This window comes from Cyanistes caeruleus, chromosome 16 (assembly GCF_971803275.1).
Source record: "Cyanistes caeruleus chromosome 16, bCyaCae1.hap1.1, whole genome shotgun sequence".
Lineage (NCBI taxonomy): Eukaryota > Metazoa > Chordata > Aves > Passeriformes > Paridae > Cyanistes > Cyanistes caeruleus.
This window is the reverse complement of record NC_141716.1, coordinates 6,982,348-7,010,274: the sequence shown is the minus strand read 5'-3', so window position 1 is coordinate 7,010,274 and position 27,927 is coordinate 6,982,348. Positions and strand designations below refer to the sequence as shown.

The 27,927-nt window shown below is 45.8% G+C and overlaps 2 protein-coding genes across 13 annotated transcripts in view; both read left to right on the top strand.

Annotated features, from left to right (window-relative positions):
- Positions 1-15,888, top strand: part of RTEL1 (regulator of telomere elongation helicase 1) — a 45,246-nt gene extending 29,358 nt beyond the window's left edge. For 2 of the 10 annotated variants that reach the window (XM_023939713.2, XM_086853285.1), the window contains exons 28-36: positions 556-651; positions 1,784-1,991; positions 3,213-3,350; positions 4,036-4,152; positions 5,926-6,168; positions 7,610-7,780; positions 8,633-8,818; positions 9,329-9,432; positions 14,785-15,888. In XM_023939713.2, coding sequence (XP_023795481.2) covers positions 556-651; positions 1,784-1,991; positions 3,213-3,350; positions 4,036-4,152; positions 5,926-6,168; positions 7,610-7,780; positions 8,633-8,818; positions 9,329-9,432; positions 14,785-14,856 — 1,335 coding nt within the window. In that variant the 3' untranslated portion in view covers positions 14,857-15,888. The remainder of the gene's footprint in view (positions 1-555; positions 652-1,783; positions 1,992-3,212; positions 3,351-4,035; positions 4,153-5,925; positions 6,169-7,609; positions 7,781-8,632; positions 8,819-9,328; positions 9,433-14,784) is intronic. The other 8 variants (XM_023939716.2, XM_086853287.1, XM_086853288.1 and 5 more) reach the window with 6 other exon arrangements.
- A 2,715-nt stretch (positions 15,889-18,603) lies between these two features.
- On the top strand, positions 18,604-27,299 carry TNFRSF6B (TNF receptor superfamily member 6b). 3 transcript variants are annotated; one of them, XM_023939711.2, is made up of 5 exons: positions 18,604-18,762; positions 20,853-20,929; positions 21,403-21,775; positions 23,941-24,135; positions 26,370-27,299. In XM_023939711.2, the coding sequence occupies exons 2-5, from the start codon at positions 20,888-20,890 to the stop codon at positions 26,645-26,647; spliced, it is 888 nt and encodes a 295-aa protein (XP_023795479.1). In that variant the 5' UTR covers positions 18,604-18,762; positions 20,853-20,887; the 3' UTR covers positions 26,648-27,299. The 3 variants fall into 3 exon arrangements, with proteins under 3 accessions (XP_023795479.1, XP_023795477.1, XP_023795480.1); XM_023939709.2 differs by lacking the exon at positions 18,604-18,762 and adding an exon at positions 20,156-20,228; XM_023939712.2 differs by lacking the exon at positions 18,604-18,762 and adding an exon at positions 20,191-20,442.
- The last annotated feature ends 628 nt before the right edge of the window (positions 27,300-27,927 follow it).

Sequence of the window (27,927 nt, the reverse complement as noted above, 5' to 3'; positions counted from 1 at the left end):
TGAAAACTCTAGCAAGCTTTATTTCTGCTGAATCATGCTTTTCAAGGTGCTGCCTTTACATAGCACAGGACTAAGAAGATGGTTTTGATCATTTTTCTGACCTACTGCATGTATCATAAGTATTTGACTTGCTGCTTATGTTCCAGTTCTTCATTCCCTTACACACCTTCATGCCCTTACAACTCCCTTACAGGAGCTGCAGGCAGGAATGTGGAGTGTGAACCACCAGTTACACACAGGTCTGTGTGCACTCTCAGGCTGCCCTGGAGCAGTCTGCTGTGAGTCCAGCTTTGCTTAGTCAGGAATTTGCACCCTCAGGATCAACTTTGTCTTTAATTTCTTCTGGTTTCTCTGTGAGTTACCAGTAAATTTCTACCCTCTAGAAACCAGGTATGTGCCCAGGCTCTGTCACAATAATTTAGGTTGACTTGTTTCACTTTCTTGAATGGTGTCACAAACTGAGTTACCAAGTTTTACTGCTAGAAATACTTAAATTAAATGGGCAAAAACTCTGAGAAGCACTTTTTGTACCTTACTTTCTTTTCATCTTCACAGGCACATCGTCTGTCCACACTTTCCCTTCAGTATGAGAAGAGATTAACAGATGAGCAGAAAGGAGGAAGGAAGAAAATAAAGCTAGTCAGCAATACAGTATGTGTTTCCTTGTGTCTGTGCCACTCCTTTGTAGATTGCTTTAATTTGAATTGGAAATTTCCAGGCAGACAGGTGACTGATGCCAGAACAAGTGTGGTTCTTTCCTCCAAATTGTAAATATTCATCAGTGCACATCTGAAATCTATTTGTCATGCTCTTTCTCAAATCCAGACATCCCAGTCCAAATCAAGCACAGGTCCAAGTAGGGGTGGTAGGTGAAGAAGAATTGTTTTCTGACACTGATTACTTTGTGAACAATTTGACTGGGGTGGATTCATTATTTTCATTTAAAATGGGATAGTTTGGTTGGCAGGGACCTACAATGATCAGCAAGTCCAGCTGCTGTGGTAGAGCCTCAAATGGTTGAACTGACCAGTTTGGGGTAAGGGATCACATCCTACTTCCCTGAGGTGGGTCATGGTTGTGTGTTAGCTCTACAGCTGTGCATTATTGTTTTGCCCTGTCTCCAAACCCAGTTAACTCATAACGCAGCTAATTGCTTAAGTCGCAATAAATTCAGGAGAATGCCCTGGGTGATGTGAGTGCCAGTAGTTGTCCAAGGTGCTGTCCTAACTGGATGTTCCCTGTCTGTCAATCTGCCAAGCACCTGGCAAACAAAAACTGATGCTGAAGCCGATAGTATCCGAGAGAAGGAAGAGAACAGGTTCACGCAGAAGGTTGTGTTTGCAGTTTGTTGCTATCTGACGTCACGATGAGTCAGCTCAACCCCCAGCTTTGGAATAAATGTCATTTTTTTAACCTTCTCCTAAGAATAGAATTGTGCAATGATACTTGGCTGCCTTCTCTAGCAATTTTTCCTGAAGCTGTCTATTTTGTCAGGGGGGAAGTTGAATAATGTGTGGATTACATGGGTGAGTGCCATAACTACAGTCTGTTAGGTGAAAACATTTGTGGTTTAGTGGTGATCAGGGTGGTGCTGCTGGGTGGCCATTGGACAGCATGCCCTTAGAGGCCTTTTCCAACCTCAGCAATTCTATGATTCCTTTCATTATCCTGTGTGCCGTAGGAATTGTAAACATATTGCTTCCACCTAAAAGTAACTCCAGGAACTCAAAAAAGTAACTCCTCAAGTGCTGCTTTTTACTGAGGAGCCTTTCCTGCCTTGCAGCAGGAGCGGAGAGCGGAGCAGGTGGAGCCCAAGAAGGCAAGGGCAACGTTTTACATCGCCACGGTGAAGGACACCCTGAGCCAGCAGAACTATGAGCTCTTCTCCAAGGCTCTGCAGCAGTACAAGAAGACAGATGACTTCCATACCATGCTGTCCCAAATGAGCTCCCTCTTCGTAGAGGATGAAAAAAAGCACGTCTTGCTGCGAGGTACATTCAAAGGATTTGTATATTTAGTGTATTTGTAAAAGTGACTTTTGTCTTTTAAACAGGCTTGGGTACTTCAGAAGTGTTTTAGATATGAAGCTCGATTAGGATGATTCATTACTTTATAACCCCAGAAAACAAAGAATCTCATAAATCTAATTATGTGTTAGGTCACATCTTGACTTGAAGAAAACCATATTCCATGGAAGTTTCTGTTATTTTAAACCTTGTCTAAAAGTACAGTGACCTATTCCTGGTAATTTAGCAGATCTAGAATGTGGTTGTGTGATTTGGAGAGATGCCTTTATAAGGGTTCAGTGCTAAAGTAGTAAAGAAATAGAGTATACAGAGAAGTTTTCTGTTAAAATAATTGAGTATAAAACAAAGGGTCTGGGCAAATATGGATAGTTACTGCATTAGTTTGGGTTTTTTTATTGACTTTTCACAATTGTACTGACAGGAACTGAATTTCCACCAAGACTTCTTCTAGTTTAACAGTGTTTTCTGAGTAATTTTTCATTTCACTCACAGCTTTGGAACAAATGGACGGATTTTTCTGTGACTTTTTCATCAGCTGAAATAATAAATGGGTAGTTATGCATCTTGTAAATTGTTTCAGGGAAAATCTAAGGTTAAAGAATGGGAAACTCAATCACTTGGTTTCCCAATTTGTATGATTTACATAAATAAGAAAATATTTGATCATCAAATCAAGGTCTAAATCTAGTTTTGAAAACTGTCAGGCAACTGTAACCTAAAGTTGATTTGATGTTTAGGGTTCTGGTTGGCCAACATTTTGTGGTAAGTAAGTAACATGAGGTGTAAAGTTTACAGTTTATCAGTTATTTAAAGTATCAGCCTAGCAGTTACTTGGATCTCATGGTTTATGGGACACCTCAAGGCCTGTTTCACTGAATTACTTTATATTTACAGTGAAAAAGATGAGTTTTTACCCACTAGTGATAATATGCTCAATGTTTTTATGATAGCTGCCCTTTGTGTCATTTGTAAGTGTGCTTATTATATAAATATTAGATAAAAACATTTAGATTTAAATTAGATTTAAATTTAAATTAGATTTTAAATTTAGATTTATTTAGTTGCACCTTTTTATCTAACCTTGAAATCCTGCTGCTGTAGGTTTTGGTAGCATTTATGGCCTGTTATGGATTGATTCTTTTTTTCTTTCTTTTTTCCCCCCATTTTCCCTCTCTCTGATGCAAGATTTTTACCAGTTTGTTAGACCCCAGCATAAAAAGCAGTTTGATGAAGCGTGCTGCAATCTGACTGGAGTGGGCTGTGGCTACAAACCTGAGCACAGCCTCCCTCGGGAGGAGAGGGAGATCCTGGCCAGGAGAATGGGTGAGGAGCTTGCTTCAGTTGTATCATTTGAAGGACAAATGTCCTTTTTCACCCAGTCATAGAGCAGGATGTCTCTGATGTGTAGCAATGCAAGGAAGTTCAGATTAACCAACTCTGAGCTAAGTCTCTGCTCTCCTCTTGCCTTTCCTTGAGCTGTGCAGATGCCTGAGCAATGGTGACTGCAGAGTTAATAATGATGTAATTTTGTTTTGAAAGAGTACTTTACTGATCTGCTTAAAATATTTAGTCTGGGGAATTAAACCACCTTATGTGTGTCTTTTTTGCTGCCCACATAGTGCCACCAGAATTGTGAATAGAGGGTGATTGTGTTCTCACAGAACTTGTGAAATCTGTGAAATCCTGGAGCAGTAAAGTTCTGAAAAAGTGGGATGTTAGCTCATCATCAGAGAAATAAATCTGTGTGGAATCTCAGACTGGTTTGGGTTGAAAGGGACCTTAAAACTCATCCAGTTCCAACCCCCTGCCATGGGCAGGGACACCTTCCTCTATCCCAGGCTGCTCCAGACCCCATCCAACCTGTCCTTGGACACTTCCAGGGATGGGCTAGCCACAGCTTCCCTGGGTTGCTCAGATGTTTTCAGCATAGGATGGCATACTTTGAAATGCTTTATCCATGTTCATTTTTCCCTAAACTCACTGTTAATGGACTGGTTTCATTTAACAGAAGAAAAGCAGAGCCAGCAGAAAAGTACATTCTCCAAGGCCTCGTGTGCTCAGCTGAACCCTGGGCTCCACCTGAACCAAGGAGGATCCCACTTGGCAACAGGACTGAATAGTGCAGGTACACTCCATGTTCAGTAAAAACCCAGTCTAATAATAAAAAATAAAACATATTTCATCACTGACTGGAAGTTCTCCTGGGGCAAGCCAATGTTCTTTATGCTCACCTAGCTCAGTGGCTCACTCTGTAGGTAGGAGGGATGGTAATTCAGAATCTTCAGCAAGGATTGTGCAAAACGAAACACAAAAGTCAATAAATTAAGTCAAGGTGGATGTGGAAGAAACCAGCTGAAGCCAGACATTTGTACTAAAGACTGAGCTGGGAAAAGTGGGTGTTTGAGCACAGGTCTGCTGGGCTTCCTGTTTGTCCAGAGTCTATGAAAGGGAGCCAGCTATGGAGTGTGAGTTAAGATTACATCAGTGTGAATTCAGGTGTGAAGAAACTGTTTCATTTTGTTCTTGATCTAATGTGTACACTCCCTCTGTGGACAGCCTGTTTTTTCTGCAGAAACAGAGAATAGTAAACGTAATCTCTGTGTGCATCCCTCTAATCTTACTTTGTCCAGTATTTATCTTCAAACTCATGGGCTCATTTATTATTTAATTATGGGTTTTCCAGAGAACAGCTGGGAATTTTTTGTTTTTCTCACAAGGAAGTGAATAGGATCATTGGGCAGCTTAGAAATCTTTCTTCAGAGGACAAAGAATAGTCAAATACTAATCCTTTATTTAAAAAAGCAAGCCAGTTTCCTGGAAGGGTTTAAATGCTTTTCATGTGTGAAGCCATATTGTTTCTTTTGATTTGTTTTCCCGTTTTCTTTTGTATTTTGAGAATAGTTGAACAAAGCAGAATCTTTAGTGATTATCTTGTCCTGAAACCATTAGAATGGTTTCACAGAAAGTTGTTTCCACTAAAAGTAATTGAGAAAATAATAGGAGTAAATGGATGTGTTATTTCTGTGCCTCACTCCTTAAGAAGAGAATACTTCTGTGGAAATATAAGAAAGCTTTAGGATATGCAATTAATACTGGTTATAAAATTCACACTCAAGTTTTTTCCCTTCCAGCAAATTGAATGAAGCCTATGTTTCGAAACCTAATTATCTTTATCATACAATAAAGGATTTATAAAGATCTATGGCAGGTTAATTTAAATCAGTTTCTTACCATATCCTTCACCCATATTTGCATGCCTGTGATATGCAAACCAGAACTTTTTTCTCTAAAACATACCAGAAATCAGAGAATTGTATTGTAAATAAAATTCACTTGGCATTTAAGAGGATGTTCCAAGCTGCTCCTACCTTTTGCAGACCTCCTACATTGCTCTTATGCTCTCTTGAGTGTTGTTTCGAGTTAGATGGTATTTTTGGACATTGTTTTCCTGTTGGGAAAAACCTACCCCACCCCATGTCTGCCCTTATTGTTAAGGGGTGAGAAATCTGCACTTTAAAATTGTCCATTTCAGGCCAGCAGAGTTGGTTAACCCATCTGTTTAAGATGTTTTTGCTCCTTCACTGGATCACAAAACCTGATTTATTCCTGACCTCCATGCCCCTTTTCCTCATTCCCTAGTGACCTTCTGACACACTTCTCCATTTAAAATGATCAAGGAACTCCAAAAGATGCTAAAAGAATAATTTTGCTCCGTTGCTGTTTCCAGGAGCAGGTCTGGCCATGCCACAGGGAGGTGCATGGCTGGGCAGTGGAGTTGGCTTCACCACTTCAAAGTAGTTCATGAATTCCCTTCAAATGGCATGAGAAATGGGTATGATGGAGTGACCTGTTTGTCTCTGTTCCTCTAGCCCTGCTCACACAATTCTGTGTCTCTCAGGGCAGAATGCCAGTACAGCTCCAAGGAAAGAGGCTGAAAAGGCTTCAGGCTGCAGGAGAGAGCATCACCAGGCCCTCAGGACTGCCTATCTCAGTGATGTGCAGAGGGCTTTGGACAAAAGCAGCTACAGCCAGTTCTATGAGGCTCTGGTGGCTTACAAGAAGACGGATAATTACGATGCGATGGTGTCGGTGATCGCAGCCCTCACCACCGAGAGGCCACAGGACTTTCACCTCCTAGAAAGTAAGGGTGTTTTTTTTTTAAATCACCCTTGTTTATTTGAAAGGAAATTGTGGGTGCTGTGATCTCATGTGAGGTCTCACCTTTTGGTTTAGCTGCCCAGATCAATGGAGTGTCAGGAACAATGTATTCAATGAATGACATTGAGAGAGCAAAAAATGTCAAGTTATAAAATGTTATCTCTGTTCAGGTAGAAATTATCCATTAAAAACATTACACAAGAGCTCAGTAATTCCAGTCCTAACCTTCATCCCAGCTAACTTCAGTCAGATGCTTCCATGACTGTTTTTTCTCCTCAATTACTACAACTGCTCTTTAGAAAGGGCAGTGCTGACGATTGAACTAACCCAATTTTATTCCCATGACCAATGATTGCTATACTGGTGCTAAGTTCTTAGATCACTTCCAGGTTTCAGGATAAACAGTCAGGCTTTTGATTTACTATTCTTCTTCAGAGCTTCAGCTGAAAATATTTCTGGAACTGTGTCATCACTTATTTTCTCAGAAGTGGTTTGTTTTGCTTTATTTTCCTTTCATGGGTTTAACAATGGAAGGATTTAAGGAGCTACAGGTTTTTAAAATTTGAAATTTGACTTAATTGTTTAAAAGAGGAAGAAGAGGCATTGTATGCTGATCCTGATTGCCTCTATGGTGGTATCTTGTGTGATGTGACTTCTCAGTTCCACCTTCTCCCATGTCTCTGGGGTAACTCTTCTGCTGGAAATTACACATTCGGTGTATGCTGGGAAATGCTGGTGAAATTTAGTTTATCATCTTCAGCAGATAACAATAAATATTCCACTGGCCTTGAATAGATACCATAGTCTGCAAATTGTGAGACAATACCCTTTTTCTGTTGTGTTAACTGGTTAGATTAGTCTTGGCAAAGTGAAGAATGGGAGGAAAATGAGCTGAGTGACACCGTAAGTTATAACCTCCACTGAACGCTCTTTCACAGTCACTGTCTCTACTCAGCAAATGTTTTGACCTTAGAGGACTTCGTGGTAGAATTGTCTGTGCTTGGCAGTAAGTCATAATTGGGTTTTTTCAGTTCTGTATGTGTGCTGTGAATCCTTGTTGACAAACAGTAACGAGAAATTTCCTTCCTGAGAGTCTCTCTGGATACTGTGTGCATACCTGATGTTCTCAGATCACTCATCAGGTGAAGTGCTGGGGCAAGTGTTCAGTCTGAGCTGTAGAGAGCAGAAGAATTTCAAGATAAATGGAGAGTATTTTCAGTACTAAATACTCATCTGCCTTCTGGCAAGGAAAACCCCATAATTATAAAAGTCACAAAAGCTGACTTTTGTGAAGCTGAAGGTACTCTGAGGAATCTGACTGATGCTATTCAGCTTCCAAAGAATTTCTCCCCTCCAAAGCAAGGAGTCTTCCATGGTCAGTCATTGATTTTCCTGGGCATTTGACTGTATTTTCTTTTGGCCAGGGTTTTACATGTTCGTGCGTCCTCACCACAAAGAGCAGTTCAGAGAGCTGTGTAAGGATTTGACTGGAATGGTCTGTGGTGATGGAGAGAAACATCTGCAACAGCTGGAGCAAAGTGAGGGGAAAGCCCAGAGCTTGGAGAGATGCACAAAAGAAATCAGCCACGTACAAGGTAGGGAATGAACAGTTGTCAGAAGTTTAGAATCTTATTTATTATTATGATGGGTGGGACTCAACAGTCTTAGAATCACAGACTGGCTTGAGTTGGAAGAGACATTAAAGCTCATCCAGTTCCATCCCCTGCCATGGGCAGGGACACTTTCCACCATCCCAGGTTGCTCCAAGCCCTGTTCACCCTGGCCTTGGACACTTCCAGGGATGGGCCAGCCACAGCTTCCCTGGGAAACCTGTTCCAGGGCCTCACCACCCTCACAGGGGAGAATTTCTCCCTAATCTCTAATCTAAACCTGCTCTCCTTTAGTTTAAGGCCATTTGCCCTTGTCCTATCACTCCCCACCCCTGTGAAAAGTCCCTCTCCTGGGCTAGGGCCTCCCTGCCTGAGGCCTGTCAAGGAGAATCAAAGCCATTGGTTATCTTTACATTAGGTTAAAAAAAACACAAATAGGAGTAAGATAAAAGGTAACATGAGATGGGGAAGTACAAGGAAGTAAGAAAGAAATTAGTTCTAGTTCTGCCATGTTTAAACTGAATGGTGAAGTGAGTTAAGGGTGAAGGCAGAATTATTATGCGGGATGGGAGCAGGAGTGGATCAAGACCCATTCTGTAGGAAGAATTTCCATAGAACTATTTCAATATGAAGGGTCTCCTTCAGCAATATTTAATGTGTTAGTATCTACCAAAAGCATCTGTTGCCAAGCAGTATGGCATAAAACCTATCTCTTCAAATTAGTCTTTCTCCTTCTACAATGACAACTGAGTAAATTTACTATTGGCTGTGTTTTGCAGAGTCTTAGTGTTCTGCATGGTACAGGTTTATACACTGGTTTTCTACTTTTCTCCCCAGGCACAGCCTCTTCTAAGAGTAGGGCACCAGAAAAAATTCAGAGTAAGATTTCCTCCTTCTGCTTTAGCCAGAAAAGTGAACTTGAGTTGCCAAGGACTGAAGCATCCAAAGAAACCAATAATGTGAGAGCACCCACAGACTCTGGAGTTGTGCCCATCTTTCCCCTAGAGATGGAACCAGAGCATGGTAGGTACAGGGGAGGTTTGGGATGTAATTTTCTAATATTTGGGAATAAAGATAAATTACAGAAATGAGACTGAGACTGATGGTGTCTGAAACCACTGGTTCCTGCCTGTATTTGCTCAGGTGCAGTGTAGTTGGTGTGGTTTGCTGAGTAGAATCTGTACTTTCTGTACCTCATGTGCATGTGCTCTCAAAGTGCTTCATTGTCTTCATCACAATGCTGTAGTAGTTTCCTGAGAACTTCAGGGATTTTTTTCTTGACAACTTCCTTGTAAAGGAAGGATGTAACCCGAGTTCCTACTGGGATCTGAAGCACCAAGAGACTGTGAGGTGACTTGAAAGAAATAATGTGGCAGGGCACTGTTGAGGTAGTTCATTACACTCATTCTCATTGTTTTCTGGACTGCACTGGAAGTGTGGATACATGAGAATTTCACAGGTGATTGGAGGAATTTAGTCATTTCCTCCCTCTCTTTCTCTCTTCCCCTCTCCATACCCTCCCCTCTGTTCTAGGAAGATTCCACTGCTCTAACTGCAAATCCGAGGATGATGTGCCTTTTAAATGCCCATTATGTGACTTCACTTGCTGCAAAACGTGCTGGATGCAGTTCTTAAAGGTTCTCCTGTTTATTGGTTTGGTTTTTTTTCCAAAACTGCTGGGGAATTTCAGGAGAATGATGTGAACAAGCCTGGAATCAAAATTCTTGTGTTTCCAGAAAGAACACCCAAATGCCAATGGAAGATTTACCACCTGATCCATTGTTTCCCATGGTTTGCAGTATGATTGGAGGCAGATCTTGGCCCTAAGCTGAGCTTTTACACCTTTGTATCTTTCTGAGCTGCCTCCACATGTTTTCTGGTCTAAAACTACATAAGCAACAAGCTGTGGGGTCAACTTGAAAAACCGTGTTGTTTTTTCAATATTTTAATCTTTATTTTAAATTTTTTTACTTTCTCAGTTTCATAATTTTCCCCATCAAAATCCTACTGTAAAGCTCTGTCACAAGAACGAGTCAAACAAGGAACAGGCTGCCCAGGGAAGTGGTTGAGTCACCAGTCCTGGATGGATTTATGATGTGTGGATGTGGCACTTAAGGGCATAGTTGAGAGGTGGACTTGGCACTGCTGGGTCAACCATTAGACTTTGTGACCTTTAGGGTCTTTCCCAACCAAATGATTCTGTGAATCTGTGATTATGAGTTCCTGCTCAAAGATCTCCTCTGTCATCCTGTCTGTTGGTTTTCCCAGCTGAGTAAATTAGTGGCTGAAATTCTTCAGGTAAGAGGATGTAGCTGGTCCCAGGGTGCCTGTATTTAGGAGCATCATACCCAACATTTGATTCAGCAGCCAGGTGTTAAAAGACTTTCAAAACCAGAATAATGCAAGGGTTGAGGGATTTCTAAACATTCATATGTGATGAGAAGGCTGCTGATCAGTGGAGCTCAGGAATATCCAAAAACAGTACAGAAGGAAAAGAAACTTCTTCAGCTTGTCAATCTATAAGCAGGTACAAAATAGTGGGTTATTCCAAGTTCCAGGGAAAGGTCTTTTTCTCAGGAAGAAGACACTGAATTGTCAGCTAAGCATAGAAAACATTGGACAGACATCCAAACAAAATATAATAGCCAAGACAAAGTTGGTCCAAGAGGAATATAGAATAAGCATAGGATCAGGGTGGTTTGGGTTGAAAGGGACCTTAGAGCTCATCTCATTCCAACCCCCTGCCATGGGCAGGGACAGCATCCACTATCCCAGACTGCTCCAAGCCCTGCCCAACCTGGCCTTGGACACTTACAGGGATGGGGCAGCCACAGCTTCCCTAGAGAACCTGTGCCAGGCCTCACCACCCTCACAGGGAAGAACTTCCCAATATCCCATATCTGCTCTCCTTTAAAGCTGTTCCCCCTTGTCCTGTCACTCCAGGCCCTTGTCCAAAGCTCCTCCCAGCCTGGCTCCAGAGCAGAGCTGCTTCAGCCCTGTGATTAACCCAATAGTGTCCTCTGATTCATTCCATGATGTCCAGGCTGATGTCTCAGACTCATCTCCTGGAATTCAGAATAGCTGTTCAACTAGATCTCCTTCTCAGTCTGTTCTGTTGTATTTCTTTAAAATGTCAAAAATACTGGATTATAAAGAACATACATAAGAAAGTCAAAGAAAGGCATCTCATGTTTGCTGCAGATGGGACAGTCAAATTTCTTGTGGAATATGTAATTTTTGTGCTGAAGTGTAAAGGGGATGAAAATCAGACAGGCAGCATCCTCCACTGCAGAAAGGGCTCCAGCAAAGTCACGACAAGAATTTTAAAAGCATGTGTTCATAATCTTTGCCATTTGAGACTTGAGTTGATTAAGGACTGAATGAGGTCCCTGGGGAGTTTTTTTTTTGGTTAGGCAAAAATTTCAGCATTCCACAGTATGGTTATGTTATCTCAGCCAATAAATACTGACCTTACAAAGAGGGAAAAATTCTCTCCTTTTACCAGTAAGATAAAACTTGTTATTTCATCAGTTGAACAATCCACAAAATTAGAAATGTTGTATATTGAGCAATTGTACTGTACTGCCCTGTTCTGGTTTTTGTCTTGAAATTGGTCATTTTATGGTCTGGGTTTCTTCTTAATCCTCAAGTTAATGTGTGTTTTCGTAGCTCATAGATAATGAACTTGGTCAGCCTAATTCTTTATTAATATTTTATTAATTTTTATTATTTTATTAATATTTTTATTAATTTTTATTAATTTTTATTAATTTTTTTATTAAACCCTTACCTAATTGTACATTTCTCAGACCAGAGATTAAAATAGTCTGACCTGCCAGACTAGATAGTGTTTCAGGTTCAGGTACTTAAGAGTGTCCAGAGGAGGGGAAGGGCTGGATGCTCCTGGGAGGGGTGGCTGAGGACTCTGGGTTTGTCTGGTTCAGAGAAAGGAGGCTGAGGGGTGAGCTCGTGGATCTTTGCAGCTTCCTGAGGTGGGGACACAGGGAGGGGCTGGGCTCTTCTCCCTGGATTTCATGTCAGGATTCATGGGAGCTGTCCAAAGCTTTCATCAGTGAGGTTCAGACTGGATATTAGGAGACATTTCTATACCAAGAGAGTGGTCAAACACTGGAAGAGGCTTCCTAGAGAATCCCTAATGCTCTTTAATATTACAATGCTATGCACTTGGATTATAGGATCACTCTCTCTTTCACTTGGAAGTCTCTTCCACTTTCTCTTCTTTTTAGATATCCCATGTAAAACCATGTTTGAGGAAATGAGTCATGGGTCATTTGATTTCTAATGATTTCTCTATTTTTTACTTACCTGAATAATCTTACTTATGCCAGACATGCCTGTGTAGTGATTAATGTTCTTGCTGTACAGGAGTGTTAAGTGGCTCATGATGTGATTCAGGTATTGCTTGGTTAAAGAAAACAATACAGACTCATAGAATCATTAGTGTTGGGAGACACCTTAAAGACCATCAACCCAGCAGCACCACTGTGTTCACCTTAGAACCACTGAGGTGCCACAGCCACATGGTTTTTGAGTACTCCCAGGGTTGGTGACTCCACCACTTCCCTGGGCAGCCTGTTCCAGTGCTTTACTACCTTTTCCATGGAGAAATTCCTCCTATTGTCCAAACTTCCCCTATCCCCTTGTAGTTTAGGATATGACTTGGGCTGATGCAGAGAGGCGTCTCCAGTGATGAGGCAGAGCTGTGCTGGTCATGCAGCTGGGAGGGAAGCACAGCATTACAAACAGGAAGATTATCCTGTGTTTCTCTGAAACCAACCCCAGAGAAGCCGTGTTCTACCACATCCATCCCCGTTCCCACTCATGCCTGGGGAGGTTGGACTGTCAGCCCTATCCATGTGTTTGCCATAGGGGCAGCTTCACCAGCAGGAAATGAGCAACCATGTCCGAGCTCTGAACTCTCATCAGATGGGGTTGGGCTTTGTCACCTCTGACAGGGCTGCATTTAAAACTCCTGTTTTCCTTTCCTAATAATTTACTCACTGTTTTTTCAGCTCAAAAGCCCTTTGGTGCATATTGTCCCACCAAGGAAGTGACTCAGAGTGTCACTCACAGCGAGGAGTTTGCAAATCAAAATCTTGTTCTATTTGTTATTTTAGCAAAAGAGTGGTGGGGAGAGGTGGTGAATAATTTTGGAAGCTTGTAGAAGCTTTTGGAGGAGCAGAGCAGACAGAATTCCCTGCAGGTAGAGGGGGATTAGGGGGATTTGTGCTGGAGCATGTTGGGTGATTCAGTGTGTTAGGGGAAGCCTTGCAGAGACTGGACCAGAATATGCTGCTTTGGGGTGTGGTTTTCTCTCCAGAGGTTCTGTTGCTGCTTCCCAGTGTTTAAATGCATTGTTTATTCATGCAGGTTTCCAGGAAGACTAAGTTATTTTCATTTGAACTATCTGTAATATGGGCAAATAGTTGAAGATTTCATAATTAAATGTTAAAGTTAAAATTGCCTTTGGCAAAGCACTGGCTGTTGGGAGATAAAGTGAATTTTCCTCTCTCCTTCTATTTATGATACTTCAGTTAATGTTTCCAGAACCAAAGTCCTACTGCCCGAGCCTACTTTGCAGTCTGCATCTTTTCTTGCAATGGCTCCCCACTGCCAGAAGTTAGATGGGATATTGGGAAGGAATTGTTCCCTGTGAGGGTGGTGAGGCCCTGGCACAGGGTGTCCAGAGAAGCTGTGGCTGCCTGAAAGTGTCCGAGGCCAGGTTGGACATGGCTTGGAGCAGCCTGGGGTGGTGGAAGGTGTCCTTGGGGTGGTGGAAGGTGTCCCTGCCTGTGGCAGGGGTTTGGAACAAGATGAGCTTTAATGTCCCTTCCAGCCCAAACCAGTCTGTGATTCTAATGATGAACTCCCACATTGCAGGGGACGCTGTGCAGTGCCACTGATGTAGCTGACCATCTTTTTAGGCCTCCTGAGCTGGCAATTTTCTCCCAAAGATTATTTAAAAAAAAAATAAATTTTTACTATCTCCCTTCTGAAATGAACAGAGCAGTTCAGTTTTACCAATAATTTGCAAGCTATGAGAAGAACAGTTGGGAATCATCTGCAAGAAGAACAGTTGGGAATCATCTGCAAGTCAAATGACTTTAAAATTGATGATTAATGAAGCAGCAAACTGAAACCTGAGTGAAGAAATGGTGCCTCAAGTGCTTTCATGTCTTGTGCTGCTAACGAGAAAGATGTGGGATGCTATATTTAAATGTACTTGGTTTCCCTACAAAACCCCACGTGTGTCATCCATGTCCGGGTCTGCTCGGAGACATTTCCTTGTCATCTGTGCAAGAGGAAGCAGGAATTCAGGGAACTCATCAGCCACTTGACAGGATTTTACTCACAAGTGCAGCTGTACTTCCTCTTGCAGCTCTGCATCTCCTCATTCCTGTATTTCAGTCCTCCAGATGTGTCATAGCTGGGCCAGGTGCTGTAAAATCTGGTGCCACTTTGCATGGTGCCAGAAAGCCTCCTCTTCTTCTTATTGCACCAAAGAAATAATTGGCTGTGAGGTAACAGTGAGATTGCAAACAGCAAATACTGTCTCAGGGACATGGCTGCTGTGGCTTGTAGTTCATACTGGACAAAGTGTGGTGGAGATATTTAAATATCAGAGATTCACAGACTGGTTTGGGTTGGAAGGGACATTGGAGCTCATCCAGTTCCACCCCCTGCCATGTGCAGGGACACCTTCCACTATCCCAGGTCGCTCCAAGCCCCATCCAACCTGGCCTTGAGCACCTCCAGGGCTGGGACAGCCACAGCTTCTCTGGGCAATCTGTTCCAGGGCCTCTCAGCACTCTCTGATTAAAGAATTTCTTCCTAAAATTTAATTTAACTCTTCCCTATTTCAGTTTAAAACCTGTCCCTATTTGCCCACATGAAAACTCCCTCTCTTTATGGCATTTCCTCTACAATAAATACATTCTCCCTGGGTTTTTTTTCATTGATTTCTACAGGTGAGGAAATGCCCCAAGTGCTGCAATGATGTGAAGAGGAAGCGATTAATCCAAGTTTTCTTCTGGTCCTGATCCCACACAGAAAGGGCACTGCAGGAAGCAGAAGGCAGTGGCTGTGCTCTGGCTCTTGCTGAGCAGGAGCAGGATGGAGGTTCCTTTGAATCGCTGTGATCCTTGTCTCTGGATTATGAGCTGAGCACCAGCACAGATTGTGCTGACAAAGGTGATCAGGTCTGAAAGGTCTCACTGCAGGAGACTAAACACAATATTGCCCTCTGTTAGAACTAAGAAAGTTTAGTTTTTTACTTATTTTATCCTCTGAATTCTCCTGTGGCCACTCTTAGGCAGAAGTTTTATATCCTGAAGGCAGCTGTCATTTATGGGTCCTTCAGGTGATACCAGATCATGGAAGAACCCCAGGAATTATCCTACAGTGGAACTGAGCTGGCTAAGGAGGCCAAACTACCCATCCCTTCCCCACTGGTGTTCCTGGAAGAGGTGATTCACATTCCCTCTTTGGGGTTTGGCAGCAGCCACTGTCTCCAAGAGCAGAAGATACCGAAAGGATGATTTTTTACAGGCAAATTTCACTGGTGGAGGGTGAGGAGAAGCTCCCTCTCATCTGCTGTGCACCCCAAAGCCTGATTCCAACATGCTTCTAAGGAGGCTTCACTTATGGAAATACCAGCACTGTGCCTGTGTTACCTGATTTGTTGTCCAAGAAAAAGAAGGAACTAAATTATTTGAAACCTTTAAATTAATCAAGTTCGATGGGTTAATAAATTCCTTAATACTTCCACTCTCTGTGAGTAGTGGGTATAAGTGGTTAATATAAAAAATTGTATCTATTTTATATCTTCTGTAGCTGCTGTAAATTAGACTGTAAAATAAAACCATTTTGTCTACATTTTATTTGATTTTAATAAAAAAAAAAAAAAAGAAGACAATAAACAGATATAAAAAATATTGGCTATTGAGTCCTAATGGCCCTGGTAGGAACAAGTGGAAAGTTTGTACCCTGTGGCTGATTTTTCATTTCAATGGAATTTGGAAATTTTATGTTAATAAACTTTTATTCTTAATAAAATTAAAAAATGAGCTGCATTTTAAAGTTTCCTATTTCTTCTGGTTGTAGAAGTCAAACCCAGTGTCACTTCAAATCTAAGAGTTGCTGACAGAAATGGGAACTTTTGTATTTCATCAACAATTAAAATAACAAAGCCTTAGACAGGAATTGAGGTAGTTCTGGACTATCATATATTCTGTCATGTTTAAGTTTGTGGATGAATATTACCTTCTAGCCACATCTCCAGTGCAGCAAAACAAGAATAAATAAAGCAGATAAAGTCCTGGACATTTCAAATATAAGTGGGGGAAATGACAGAAAAATGTTATGTAAATGCAAGTTTGTTGTAAAAATGAACAGAAAAAATATTTGGAGCGAGGCTGGAAGCAGTGAGCAATAAAATGTCATTTTTTGGTGAGTAGTTCAATGCCTCATCTCCTGAAAAGGTCCCCCAGGACAGCTGCAGCTGACTGCTCGTGCCACTGGAGGGAAACCACAGCACAGCCATGAGTGTCTTCAGGGGCGGTGACACCACAGCTCTGCTCGGTTTTGCTGATGGAAATGATCTGCTGTGGGCTGCAAAAATGCTGTCACATCCAGCAAGACAGAAGGAAATACTTGAGAAGATTTGTGGGGTTGAATCGCCCCACATGCTTGGAAAAGGGTTGGCTGGGATAAAAATGATGAAGCTGTTTTTTCCCCTCAGCCAAATCAGTTTTAAAGCTGTGCTTTTTCCTGGAGTTTTGGTCTGAAAACTGTTCCAACCTGGGGATGCTCTGTTCTGACACGGGGCAGAGAAACAAGGCCAAGGATATCTCAGTGCCTTCAAGAGATTCCCAGAATGGTTGGGGTTGGAAGAGACCTCTGGAGATCACCCAGTCCAACCCCCTGCTAAGGCAGGGTTACCTGGGGCAGGGAACATGGGAATGCTTCCAGGTGCCTTTGGAATGTCCAGGGAAGGAGACTCCACACCCTCCCTGGGCAGCTGTTCCAGAGTTTCCATGGAAAACTCTTCCCCATGCTGAGGTGAAACATCTTGAGCTTTTGTTCATGGTTGTTGCTCCTTGTCCTGTTGCTGAGCACTACAAAAATAGTTTGGAACCCCTTGGAGACATTTATGTGCATTGATGAGATCCCCTCTCAGCCTTCTCTGGACTAACCAGCCTCAGCTCCCACAGTGTCTCCTCATCAGAGATGCTCCAGGCCCTTCATCATCTCTGTGGCCTCTGCTGGATCCTTTCCTGTAGCTCCTTGTCTTTCTTGTACTGAGGGGAAAACTTGCTGAGGGTACTTTCTATCCCTTCATCCAGGACTTTCTATCCCTTCATCCAGGACTTTCTATCCCTTTGTCCAGGGAACTCCTCTTCATCTCTTACTCTTCAGCAGAGGGATCATCTTGCTGAAGAGGTTTAGTCACTGCCCTTCACTGGCTGAACCCACCCAGACAAGCTCTGAAGCAGCCCAGTGTCCCAGCAGCAGATCTGCCAGTGCAGATGGGTTTGGTTTGGGTTTGGTGCTGATTTCTGCTGCAGTGGGAATTGCACTGCAGTGGATCTGGGAATGGATCCTGCTGTCGGTGGCTGGGGCAGGATGGACGGATGCTAGCGGCTGCTGGAGATGGGAGAACTGGATCAGCTTTGGGTCCCTCTCAACCAAACCATTCTGTGATCCTGTGATACCTTGAAGAAGAGGGTCCCCAGCAGTCAGGACCATTCTGTCATCTGGAAACTTGTTGAATTTACAATAAGGAAAGACAGGGACAATTAATTATAAAGAACAGAAAGTGAAAAACTTGTTTCAGAAAACTCTGTATTGCTTTAGGTGCTTAGAGGAACTGATGCAAATTACTGAATGCTTGGGGAGACAGAAGCCCATCCTGGACACTCCTTACTGATTTTCAGAAGCAAATGACACATGGCTTACAGATCATGAAGGAAGTAATACTAATTTTTTGATTGCCCCTGCCTTGCAGTGCTATGACTAGACCTGGAACATTGTCTGAAATTTTAGTGGTGTGTCATTGAACAAACCTTTCCTGCTGGTTTTTTTCCCCCCCCCCAGAAAAAAACCTGAAAGGACTCACAAAAGAGACCGAAAACAGCAAGCAAAGCAAAATGTTTAATCAGGAAAGAGATGAGCCCTGTCTTTGACTGGTGAAGTGGTTATTGATAGGAAGAGAGGGATTTCTTTGCTTTACAGAATTTTCTATGAATATAATAAGAAACCTTATTTTGCAAGAGTAGTTTCGGAAGGTGGTGCTGCTGTACACCCTGGAGTGTGAAACTATGCCCTGTATGGGGAAGTGAAGTCATAGCCATGGTAATATGATGCTGAATTCCTTTTCTGTTTTACCTCTGGTGGGAATCAGTAGTGACTTGTGTTGTTGCTTTCTGGTAATCAGGCAGTGACCCATAAACCCATTCTGGGAGGTTTGTGGGACCAACATAAGAACAGACAGAACAAGATTAATCGAAGGTCATTATTCCACCAGACTCTTTGGAGTCTGGGGAAGCCACTTCTGTCCCATTAACATGGTGTTTCTCTCTCTAGGAGCATCCATCTGACACATTTTTGTCATTATCAAATTCACAACAAAAATAATCGTTGGTGAGGCATGGCAGTGCTGCGGACAGGAGTTTCCCAGCACGCTGTGTCCATCCCAGCAGGGCCATGGCTGGGACACAGGGGCTGCCAGCAGGTGCCTTTCAGGATGTAACCACCTGCTATTGTTTCATCCACCTTGTGGGTTCCACGTGAAATCCAGGGATGGAAAACTGAAATTGTGTTTCTGCCCATGGAGAAGGAAACGCTCTGCGGCTCCTGGATGGTGAAACCTCAGGCAGAGGGATCCCACTGAAACTCCCCAGCTGGGTGAGCCCAGAGCAGGGCTTTCTCCTGGGTCTGGTCCAGTGGTGAGTTTCACCCCAAAAATGTAAAGGGTCTGTGCCTCAGTGCCAGGGCAGGGGTGGGAGATTAGCTGATTAATTACTGAGCTGATGCACACTGACGAAGCAAAATCCTCGCAGTCCTTTGCTCAGGGATTATGTCAAAATGTGTTACAAATCATCAGGATTACTTTGGACAGCTACAGAGGAAAAAAGATAAACAAGCAGTATAATGGAAAACCACTTTAGAGTGGCCTGTGAAAATCAGCCCATCACCTCTTCTGTGTAAAGTGCAAATAAACACAGCCCAGGCCCTGCCGTAGTACTGACCCCTCTTGGCTCCTGCTGGAGTCAGAGGATTTTCTTTAACCAAAATGGGTGGAAGCTGACCTTACTGGAAGGAGCTTTGGATTCCTCCTGACCATTGGTGTTTCCTTCTCCTTCTGGGTAGTGGAGAACTGGGTTTGATTTTCTTGGTGGATGGTGTGTTTAGCTTTTGTAGGTCTGATCTTTAAGAGTGTTCAGAATAAAGTCCATGAGATTCTCCATCTGCAGCCCCAGCAGCTGAGAGCTGGAGGGAAGAGACAGAAGGCAGATGTGGAATTGTTAATTCTCTGTAGTGATCTGCAAGAGCTGGCTGCTGACTCCTGAGGAGAAAAACCTCCACGTCCTCTCAGATCCTCACTGTGGTTCCCTCATCCTTGCAGAGACTTGCACTTGCTTTTTGAGCCCTTGCTCTGGTTTTGACTATTCACCAGTGTCTGTTCAGAGGGAATCTGGAGAGACAGAGCAGGACAAAGTGCAGGAGTCCCATGTCTGGCACTGGAACGCACACAGTCTGCCAAGGCTGGACCTGCAAGGCTGAGTTCAGTTTTCATTTCAATCCTTGGGGTCCAAGACTTACAGCACTGTCACCTGCAAGGGATTTAAACCTCCTCAGCTGCTGGATGTTGTACCTGTGTGTCACAGCTGGGGTTGGTGTCATCTCGGTGCTCCTGAGAGGAGAGGCTGAAGCTCGGGGCCGGCTTTAGCAGCGCAGTGCCCAAGCGCTGCCGGTCGGGGCTGTTTTGGCAGGCTCGGTGCCCTCGGAGGCTGCGGGAGGGGATGAAGGCTCCGGGCAGAGCCCGAGGGATGCTTCCCACAGCGCCGATCCCACTCCCCGCAAGCACAGCCAGAATCGGCCCCTCGGGGCTGCCTTTGACGGGGCAGACTGTGTCCTCACAGCCAGAGGTGACTGCTGGGGCTGGGGAGTTATTTGGCGTTTACAGCTGGGGAACAGAACGTTCGCAGGGGGAATTTCCCTGCCTTTCCCCTTGCCAGAAAACAATTCCTCACCAAAACAATTCTTCACCAAACCCCTGGAAAACTTAGCTTTGAAAAATATGCGCCAATCCCACTCGTCTCCTTCTTGCACACAGCTGAACGAACTTCATTGCTCTGAAAGCTTCACTTTGAGAGGCGAATGCAGAAACGAGAGCGAAAGCAGCGCTCGGGTGAGGGAGGGCGCCGGGACGCGAAGGCGGAGCCGGTGCAGCAGCAAAGGGGGATCGGGAAGGGCTCGGGGGCCGGCGTGGAGTCGAGGGGGCCGGGATGGAGCAGCGATGTCACCTCCCTTTGCCCAAGAGGGGTCTTTCCCAAGGGCAGGTCTATAAAGGCGCTGCCGGCCGCGGGGAGCGGCGCGGAGCGGAGGTGCGAGGCGGAGACGCGGTGAGCGGAGCCGGTCCCGGAGGATGGAATGGGCATGGGAGGGAAGGGGAGGAAAGGGAGACCTTGGCTGCTTCCCCACCAGCTCCTGCTCCCTCTCGGCTGCGGTGGGCTGGGGGTGACTATCCTCCCCCACCCCCCCCCCCGGTCGATTCTACGTGTCTGGAGCTGCGTGGGTGCTCGGGTGCTCAGAGCCTCCCACCCGCAGCCGCTATAAGGCTCTGCTCCGTCCCTGCCCTGGGGAGAGCCGGCATCTCCCTCGGAGGAACGGCTGACTCGGAGGAAAGCCGGCGAGGAAATCCAGTCTTTCCCAACAGCCCTTCCCTATCAGCCTTTACCTATCCAGCCCCGCTGCAGGGAGGAGTCCGGCCCAGCCAGCAGCAGCCCCCGAGAAACCATCTGTGTCTCCCCAGGTTTGTGAGCCCGGCGCTCGGAAGCCCTCGGTGCGATGCCATCCTGCCACGTGCCCAGCCTGAGGCATCTGTCCAAGGTAATGGATCTGCTGCTTGTCAGGCTTTGAAAGGAAAGGGAGGATAAACAAGCTCTGAGATTCAGTCTTATCCTGAGAATCTGGGTTTCCAAAAAGTGCTGAAGATCCTAGAGAGCATGCTTTCCATCTGCTAGTTGGGAAAACTTCCCTTCTGCTTCTTGGTTTGCAAAGGTGTCTCCTGCTGCAAGTGCTGGGGAACTGACGGGGGTGAAAGAGCGGAATGTGCTGGAGCTGCTTCAAGTTCTGAATGAGGGAAACTGGGTTCTGAAGGCATCACAAATGGGTTTGGGTAGGATGCTCTGTCACCTGGGATGGCAAAGGAGGGCAGCCGCTGCTCCTTGGGAACATTATAGGGAGGGAGAACAATTTCTTGTATCTGCCACAATACCAAGTTCTGTAACAGCAGCTGCGTTTGCTGCTCCCGCCTCTGCCCGAGGATGGGCTCAGGGCTCTTTGCTCTGTCTTTGCCGTAGTTCCCCGCTCTCCTCCTGTTGCTGGCTGAGCTCGCCTGCGGTGCCCAGCCCACGTACCAGTGGAAGGATGCTGTGACGAACGAGAGGATCACCTGCCGGCAGTGCCCGCCGGGGACCTACGTGGCACAACACTGCTCCAAGGACAAAGCCACCAAGTGCGACCCCTGCCCGGATTTGCACTACACTCAGTACTGGAACTACCTGGAGAAGTGCCGCTACTGCAATGTCATCTGCGGGGAGAAGCAGGTGGAGGTGCAGCAGTGCAATGCCACGCACAACCGCGCCTGCCAGTGCCAGCAGGGCTACTACTCCAACATGGAGCTCTGCATCAGGCACTCCGAGTGCCCGCCGGGCTCTGGTGTTGTGAAGCCGGGTGAGTACCCAGGTGGGCACTGGGCGTCCTCACAAGGCTCTTGTCACACCCCAAAATCTCCGCTGGAGATAAAAATCAAGGACAAATACAGCAGCCAAAGACAGCAGCCAATGATTGCCCATAGCCTGACCCGACTCCCTTTTAGCTCTGGTACTGGCACAGTGCCATCCTTGCTGGCGTGCTCCTGCTTCTTTTCCAAAGAGGAATTTGCTTGGGTTTTTCCCTAGCTATCACTTTGAAAGCCTTGAAATCCCCAGCAGCACACTTTGATGGGATGTGTCAATCCCAGTTACCTGCCTCACCTGCCACAACAGGCAGAGCCAGGCTGTGACTTGGCCACCCCTGGAACAGCCACTGTCCCTATTCCACAGGCCAGTGGGAAGCTCCAAGCTGCTCCTGGTCCTTCATCAGCTCCCTTCTCCTTGCATAGACAGCCCAGGAGCTGGGAATGCTGATCATCTGGGCTGAAAAAGGTGGCTGATGATGTAAGGGCAGGGCTGGTGAATGCATGAAGCTCTGGGGTCTGGTTTTATAGTTTTTCATTGAGCAGTTTGGAGAGGCTGTGTTGAAAACACACAGCCAGGTTCCAAATCCACAAAAACAGCTTTATTTTGACTCCTGAGTCTGAGACTCCATCCCCTTGTGTGATCTAAATCCCAAGATATTTTAGGGGATTTATTTTCCTGCTGTTTCCCCAGCAGGGAAGCCAGGAAACTAGGACCAGATTTCTCTGGTCCTTTAGTTGTTCCAAATGTGTGTAAGCTCATCAGTCACTGAGGACCAGGCTCTGCCTGGAAACCACAGCAGGGGACAGCAAACCAATGTGGGCAGCACCAGCAAACCCAGCAGAATCTTGCTTCACACTTTGAAGTGGAGAGGCTTTTGAAATATGGAGTCTTTTGAAGTCCTTCCATGTGTGACCTGGAAGAGCTCCAGGCTCACCAGCCAGAGGGAAAGTATCTGTTGTCTTCAGCTGATGTTTATGAATGAGATTTGGGGTTTCATTTTCTATAGAACATAACAAAACAGTAGTTACTTTGCAGTAACACAGCAAAGGGGGAAGAAGATCTCCAAACACTACAGGAAAGCACTTTGAAATTAAACATTAAATTTGCCTGGAGGGTTGGCTTTAGGACTGGGGAGCCATGCATGGCTTTAGGACTGGGGAGCCTGGTTATTTAGGGAGAAGATTTTTTTTTTTTGTTATTATTATTTATTTTTGAAAATGGCTTCTTGTCTGCAGAGGATTGCACCTCAGCCCAGCCACCTGAACACCACAGCAAGGACTGAGTGTCCAGTGTGGTGGGCAGAGCCCTGGACCTGCCAGTGCTGGTGTCTGGAAGGGGAAGCTGTGGACTGGGGGCTGTAGGCAGAGTTTTCTGGTGTTTGGGTTGGATGATTTTGATCTGTGTGCAATCACCATGGGCAAACCAACTTCTTTGGGATTTCCCATTTGCAAATAGTGGGTCTGATGTTGGGGGTTATGGCTGGGCCTTAGAATTACAGAATGGTCTGGGTTGGGAGGGAATGAAAGATCAGACTGGAGGAAAAGCCTAAAGGCAGTGGCAACAATGTAGAAACCTCTTGCAATTTGATTTGTGAAGAGAAGGAGAATGGGGTGAGGAATCTCCCGGCCCCAGACCCTTCCCTCTGCTCCCAGGGAATGGGAAAGTTGCCTGGTGCAATCCTGCCTGTGAGCCATCATCCTTGGACAGAACAGAAGCGCTGGCCCGGAGCCAGAGGGAGCAGTGACAGCTCAGCCAAGGACAGCTGAGCTCTCACCTCCACAGAGACTTTTACTTTCACTTGCTCGGGAGCCTCTGGCTCTGGGAACCAAAGGGCTGGTTTGGCAGCTCAGCCACCAGCCTGGCTGCTGGCTCCCACCTGGGAGGTGGCCTTTTCATTGCAAGATGAGATGTCCTCTTGCTGTCCTCTCATGTCTGTGGGCTGCTGACAATTTATCAGCACAGGCCTGGGAGAAGGCTGGGGGAAGCGCTGCTGTTTGCCCTACGTGAGGACATGCAGTTGCCAGGGGAGATGCCGGCAGTGATCATTTCCAAAACATCACCCTCATGTTCAAGTGGTGTCTGGCATCATCCCCAGCTGCTCCCTCTGCCCCTGTGCCAGCTTGTCCCCTGACGGTCCCGTTGTCTCCCCGTGCACAGGTACCCCCTTTGAGGACACCCAGTGCCATGAGTGCCCCCACGGCTTCTTCTCCTCCAACTTCAGCACCGATCCATGCCAGCCACACCAGGACTGTGAGCAGCAGGGGAAGGTCACCAATGTGCAGGGCAACAAGTACCACGACACTCTCTGCATGTCCTGCAGGCTGGGGGGAGGCAACAGCACACAGGGATCAGGTAAGCCATGGGCACAGCGTGCCAGGACTGATACTGCCAGGGCAACGGCAAACTTCCTCATGACTTTCTCCTACTTAGATGCAAAATGAGGTTAAATGGCTTGTAAAAGCATGGAGTGACCCATAATTAATAATAATTACAGATGAAATAGTCTGTCTCCTTTCATATCCTTCCATTGTCAGTCCCATAGAGCAAGGACAGGGTGCTGGGCTTAAGCAACAGTCACTGCACAGTGAGAACAAAGAGCTGACTGTGAAATCCTGCTGGATCTTACCAGGGACAGCTGGGAGTGCTGGGACAGGGATAGTTCTGGCAGCTGAGGCACCCATCTTGGTGCTGGCACAGCTCCTGCACTCCCTTTTCCTTGTGGCTTTTATGGCAACCACAGCCTGGTCTCGTTCAGGTTGAGTGGAGCAGAGCCCAAAGTTCATCAGAGCTGAGTGTGGGGTGGATTTTGCCCCTTCAGGTGTAAAAGTGCATGGTGCAGGTGCAGTGCTGAGCCATGGCAGAGGGGGAAGCTTGGGTAGAAACAGCCAGTGGGCACAGATCAGAGAATACCTGAATCCCAGGTTGGAAGGGACCTCAAGGACCATCTGGTTCAACCTTTCTTGGCAAAAGAACAGGTGCAGGGCAGAAAAAAAAGGCTCTGTTTCAAGGGTGCTTTGTAACATGCTCCCTCCCCAAGCTAGGGGGTGAGAAAGGGACTGAAAAACCATCTCAAGGGCTCCCAAACCCATCTCAAAGGCCTGATGCCAGTTGAGGTGAGGCTGGAAGCTGTTTGGTACTACTTGCTCCACCCTGAGGATCCAGGCATGGGAAAGAAATTTCATGTGACTGGTCTGGATGGTGGTGTACCTTCATCCTTAAGCTTCCAAAAAGATATAAAGCCATAGAACAGCCCAGGCTGGGGGGGACTTGGAAAATTTATCTGGTCCAGCCTTTAATGGAAAAATGAGCCTGGATGAGATTATCCAGTGCCATGTCCTGAAAATCTCAAAAGCAATGGGGACCTCACCACATCCAGGGGAGATTGTTCTGGTGTGAAAAAATGTCATTCTTTCATCAGGACAAAGCTTGGTAGAAGAGCTTTAATAAAAGTCACCCACAGGGTGGTCAGGCACCAGAACAGGCTCCCCAGGGAAGTGGTCATGGCCAAAGCTGTCAGGGCATGGTTGTAGGAGTTTTGGGTGGTCTGTGCAGAGCTAGGACTTGGACTCAATGAACCTTGTGGGTCCCTTCCAACAACATCCCATGACCCCGAAAGATTTTCCTCTGTGGTGAGAGAATGTGGAGGCTTCCCCACCTGCAGCTCTTGCCTTTCCATCCTCTGCTGGCACCACCAGTGCAGAGATTTCTCCTTACAAAGCCTGACTCACAGCATGAGTTCCCTGCCAGCAGTGTGATCCCAACACACAGACTGGAAAGCTCCGTCAGCAGTGGGATGCAGTCCCGGGGTGGGGGATGGCCAGGTCAGAGCAGTGTCAGCAGCACGTGCGTCAGGCACCGGCCCCCGCAGCCAGCCCAGCCCTTTGCAGATATTTATAGAGAGAGGAGGCCCCAGCAATGGGAGCTGAAGGGTTTTTTCAACTCCAGTTTTTGATGATTCCTCTCAGGAGTCACACAGGGATCTGCTCATTGTCAACCAAGACTGCCAGAGAGGCAAAGCCTGAGCAGTGGAGCTCAACCCACCCCAACTATAACCAGTGAAATCGTGCCCAGTTTGCAATGGCATGAAACTGAGCTAATCTCTCCCTGATTGAGTAATCCTTTGGCCTTGCCCTTCTGAAAATTCTTTCTGTTTTCATTCCTTATGCTGGATGCACTCCAGCAGCTTCCACCAGCTGGGGCCAGATCTGTCCCATCCTAGCACCCTGACTGGAGCTGTGATAGGGATAGTCCTGTTACAGATTTACAAATCTGCATGGGAAAACAGAAACTTTCAGGAAAAAGAATGTGTAAATACTTGATATTTGGGCTTTTCCTCTATTCCCTGTTGGGGAAGAGCATGGAATAGATACAATGACTTTCTTCAGAACATGTTGTTTTCCAACTGCCCCCTGTAGGGTGTGTCCCTGATAGGAAGTTCAGCCTTCCACTAGACGAGGTTGTTCCCTCCAATCTAGCCTTGAACACTTCCAGGCCTGGGGCATTCCCCACCTCCCTCTCCCATGGAGAGCCTTGGCAGGGCTCTGCCCTGCTCTCCCTTTAACCTCCAGGCTTTTTTCCCCCACCAGCTGCAGAAGATGATGACTGCAAACAAGCCATGATAGACTTTGTGGTGTATCAGAACATCCCCGTCAAGAAGCTGAAGCGCCTGCAGCAGATCCTGGAGCGCTCCCCGAAGAAGCAGGCATCATGGACCAGGGCAGCCATCCAGGAGAAATTCCGGGCTTTCCTCACTCACAAGAAGGAGGAGGACTCTGAAGTCACCAAGGAGCTGCTGGATGCTCTGCGCATGGTCAAGCTCCGCTCCATTGAGGAGAAGGTCCGCAAGCGCTTCCAGCTGCCCTGAGAACATGAACTGGACTTTTTGGGTGCTCTTTGTTTTGGTTTTTATCTTCTGAGGCTTCATTAATTTATTCATCTTCCCAAACATAACTTGAAAAGCAGCATGAGAGATGAGTGATGGAGTGGCACGGTGCCATGGCAGCTGTGTCACTGCTACTGGGATGGGATGGGATGGGATGGGATGGGATGGGATGGGATGGGATGGGATGGGATGGGATGTGTGAACAGCAGCATCCCCTTGCCAGTGGCTGGGGCAGCTCCTGGGAGCTCACCAGGTGATGACCATTGATTTTCCAGCCCTCATCAAAGGTCAGTATTTTATCAGAAGAAAAACCTGCATCCAGGGTCATTATTTCTGGGGAAGAACATATTCCCTTTTATAGAAAACTGTTTGGCTTTGTTTTCAACTATATAAGTTTGGGTTTGTTGGGGGTTTTAGTCATTTAACAGTATTTCCCACAGAGGATTTGCTTGCATTTTTTTGTCATGCTTTTGTTTGAGAAGGGAATTTGCTGCTGAGGCACAGGAAGGGGGAGGATGCCCCAAACTTACTGATACAGCTGGCTTGAAAATTACTCCTTAACTACCTGTTTTTATATCATGTGTGAAAGATGTTTTCTAAAGAAAGAAACCAAAGAAGTTATTTTATCATACAATTCTCTGTCACCAGAGTAATTTCCTAGTCTCACTTGGAGGTGGTGCTGGGAGTCCCAGGCTGTTGTATCTGACCCTGCTTACCCTTGTCTGTTTTTCCCATGTCCTTTTCCACATGTTGGCATCCCTGCCTATGGCAGGGCATTGGAACAAGATGATCCTGAGGATCCCTTCCAACCCAAACCCTTCTTGGGTTCTGTGATCACACACCCCCAGCCACCCCCCTGTCCCTGTGAGCCACGGTGAGGCTGTGTGCAGAGGGATGCAGGCAGTTTGCACTGGGACTCATGGCCAGGGTGACACTCACGTCTCTTGGGTCAGCCCAACCGTGTCCCCTGAGCCCCATCTCTGTCCCCAAACCTGACTGTGTGCTCAGCCAGCCACGAGCTTGGCTTGGGGCAGTTGTGCTGACTACAGGAGGATTTTTTTAAACAGATGTTGCTTAGGGAAGTCAACAAGAGTGACCCCCTCAGACATTTTCCAGCCTGTAGCAATGATGATGCAGAGCTACATTTTATGCTGTGAATGAGTTTGGCTTTTTATAGTTCATTTTTAGTGGAGCAGATGCCAGGAATAGTTTGTGGTTCAGAGGATGATATTTCCCCCAGCTTGTAGCTGTTTAAAGTTCTC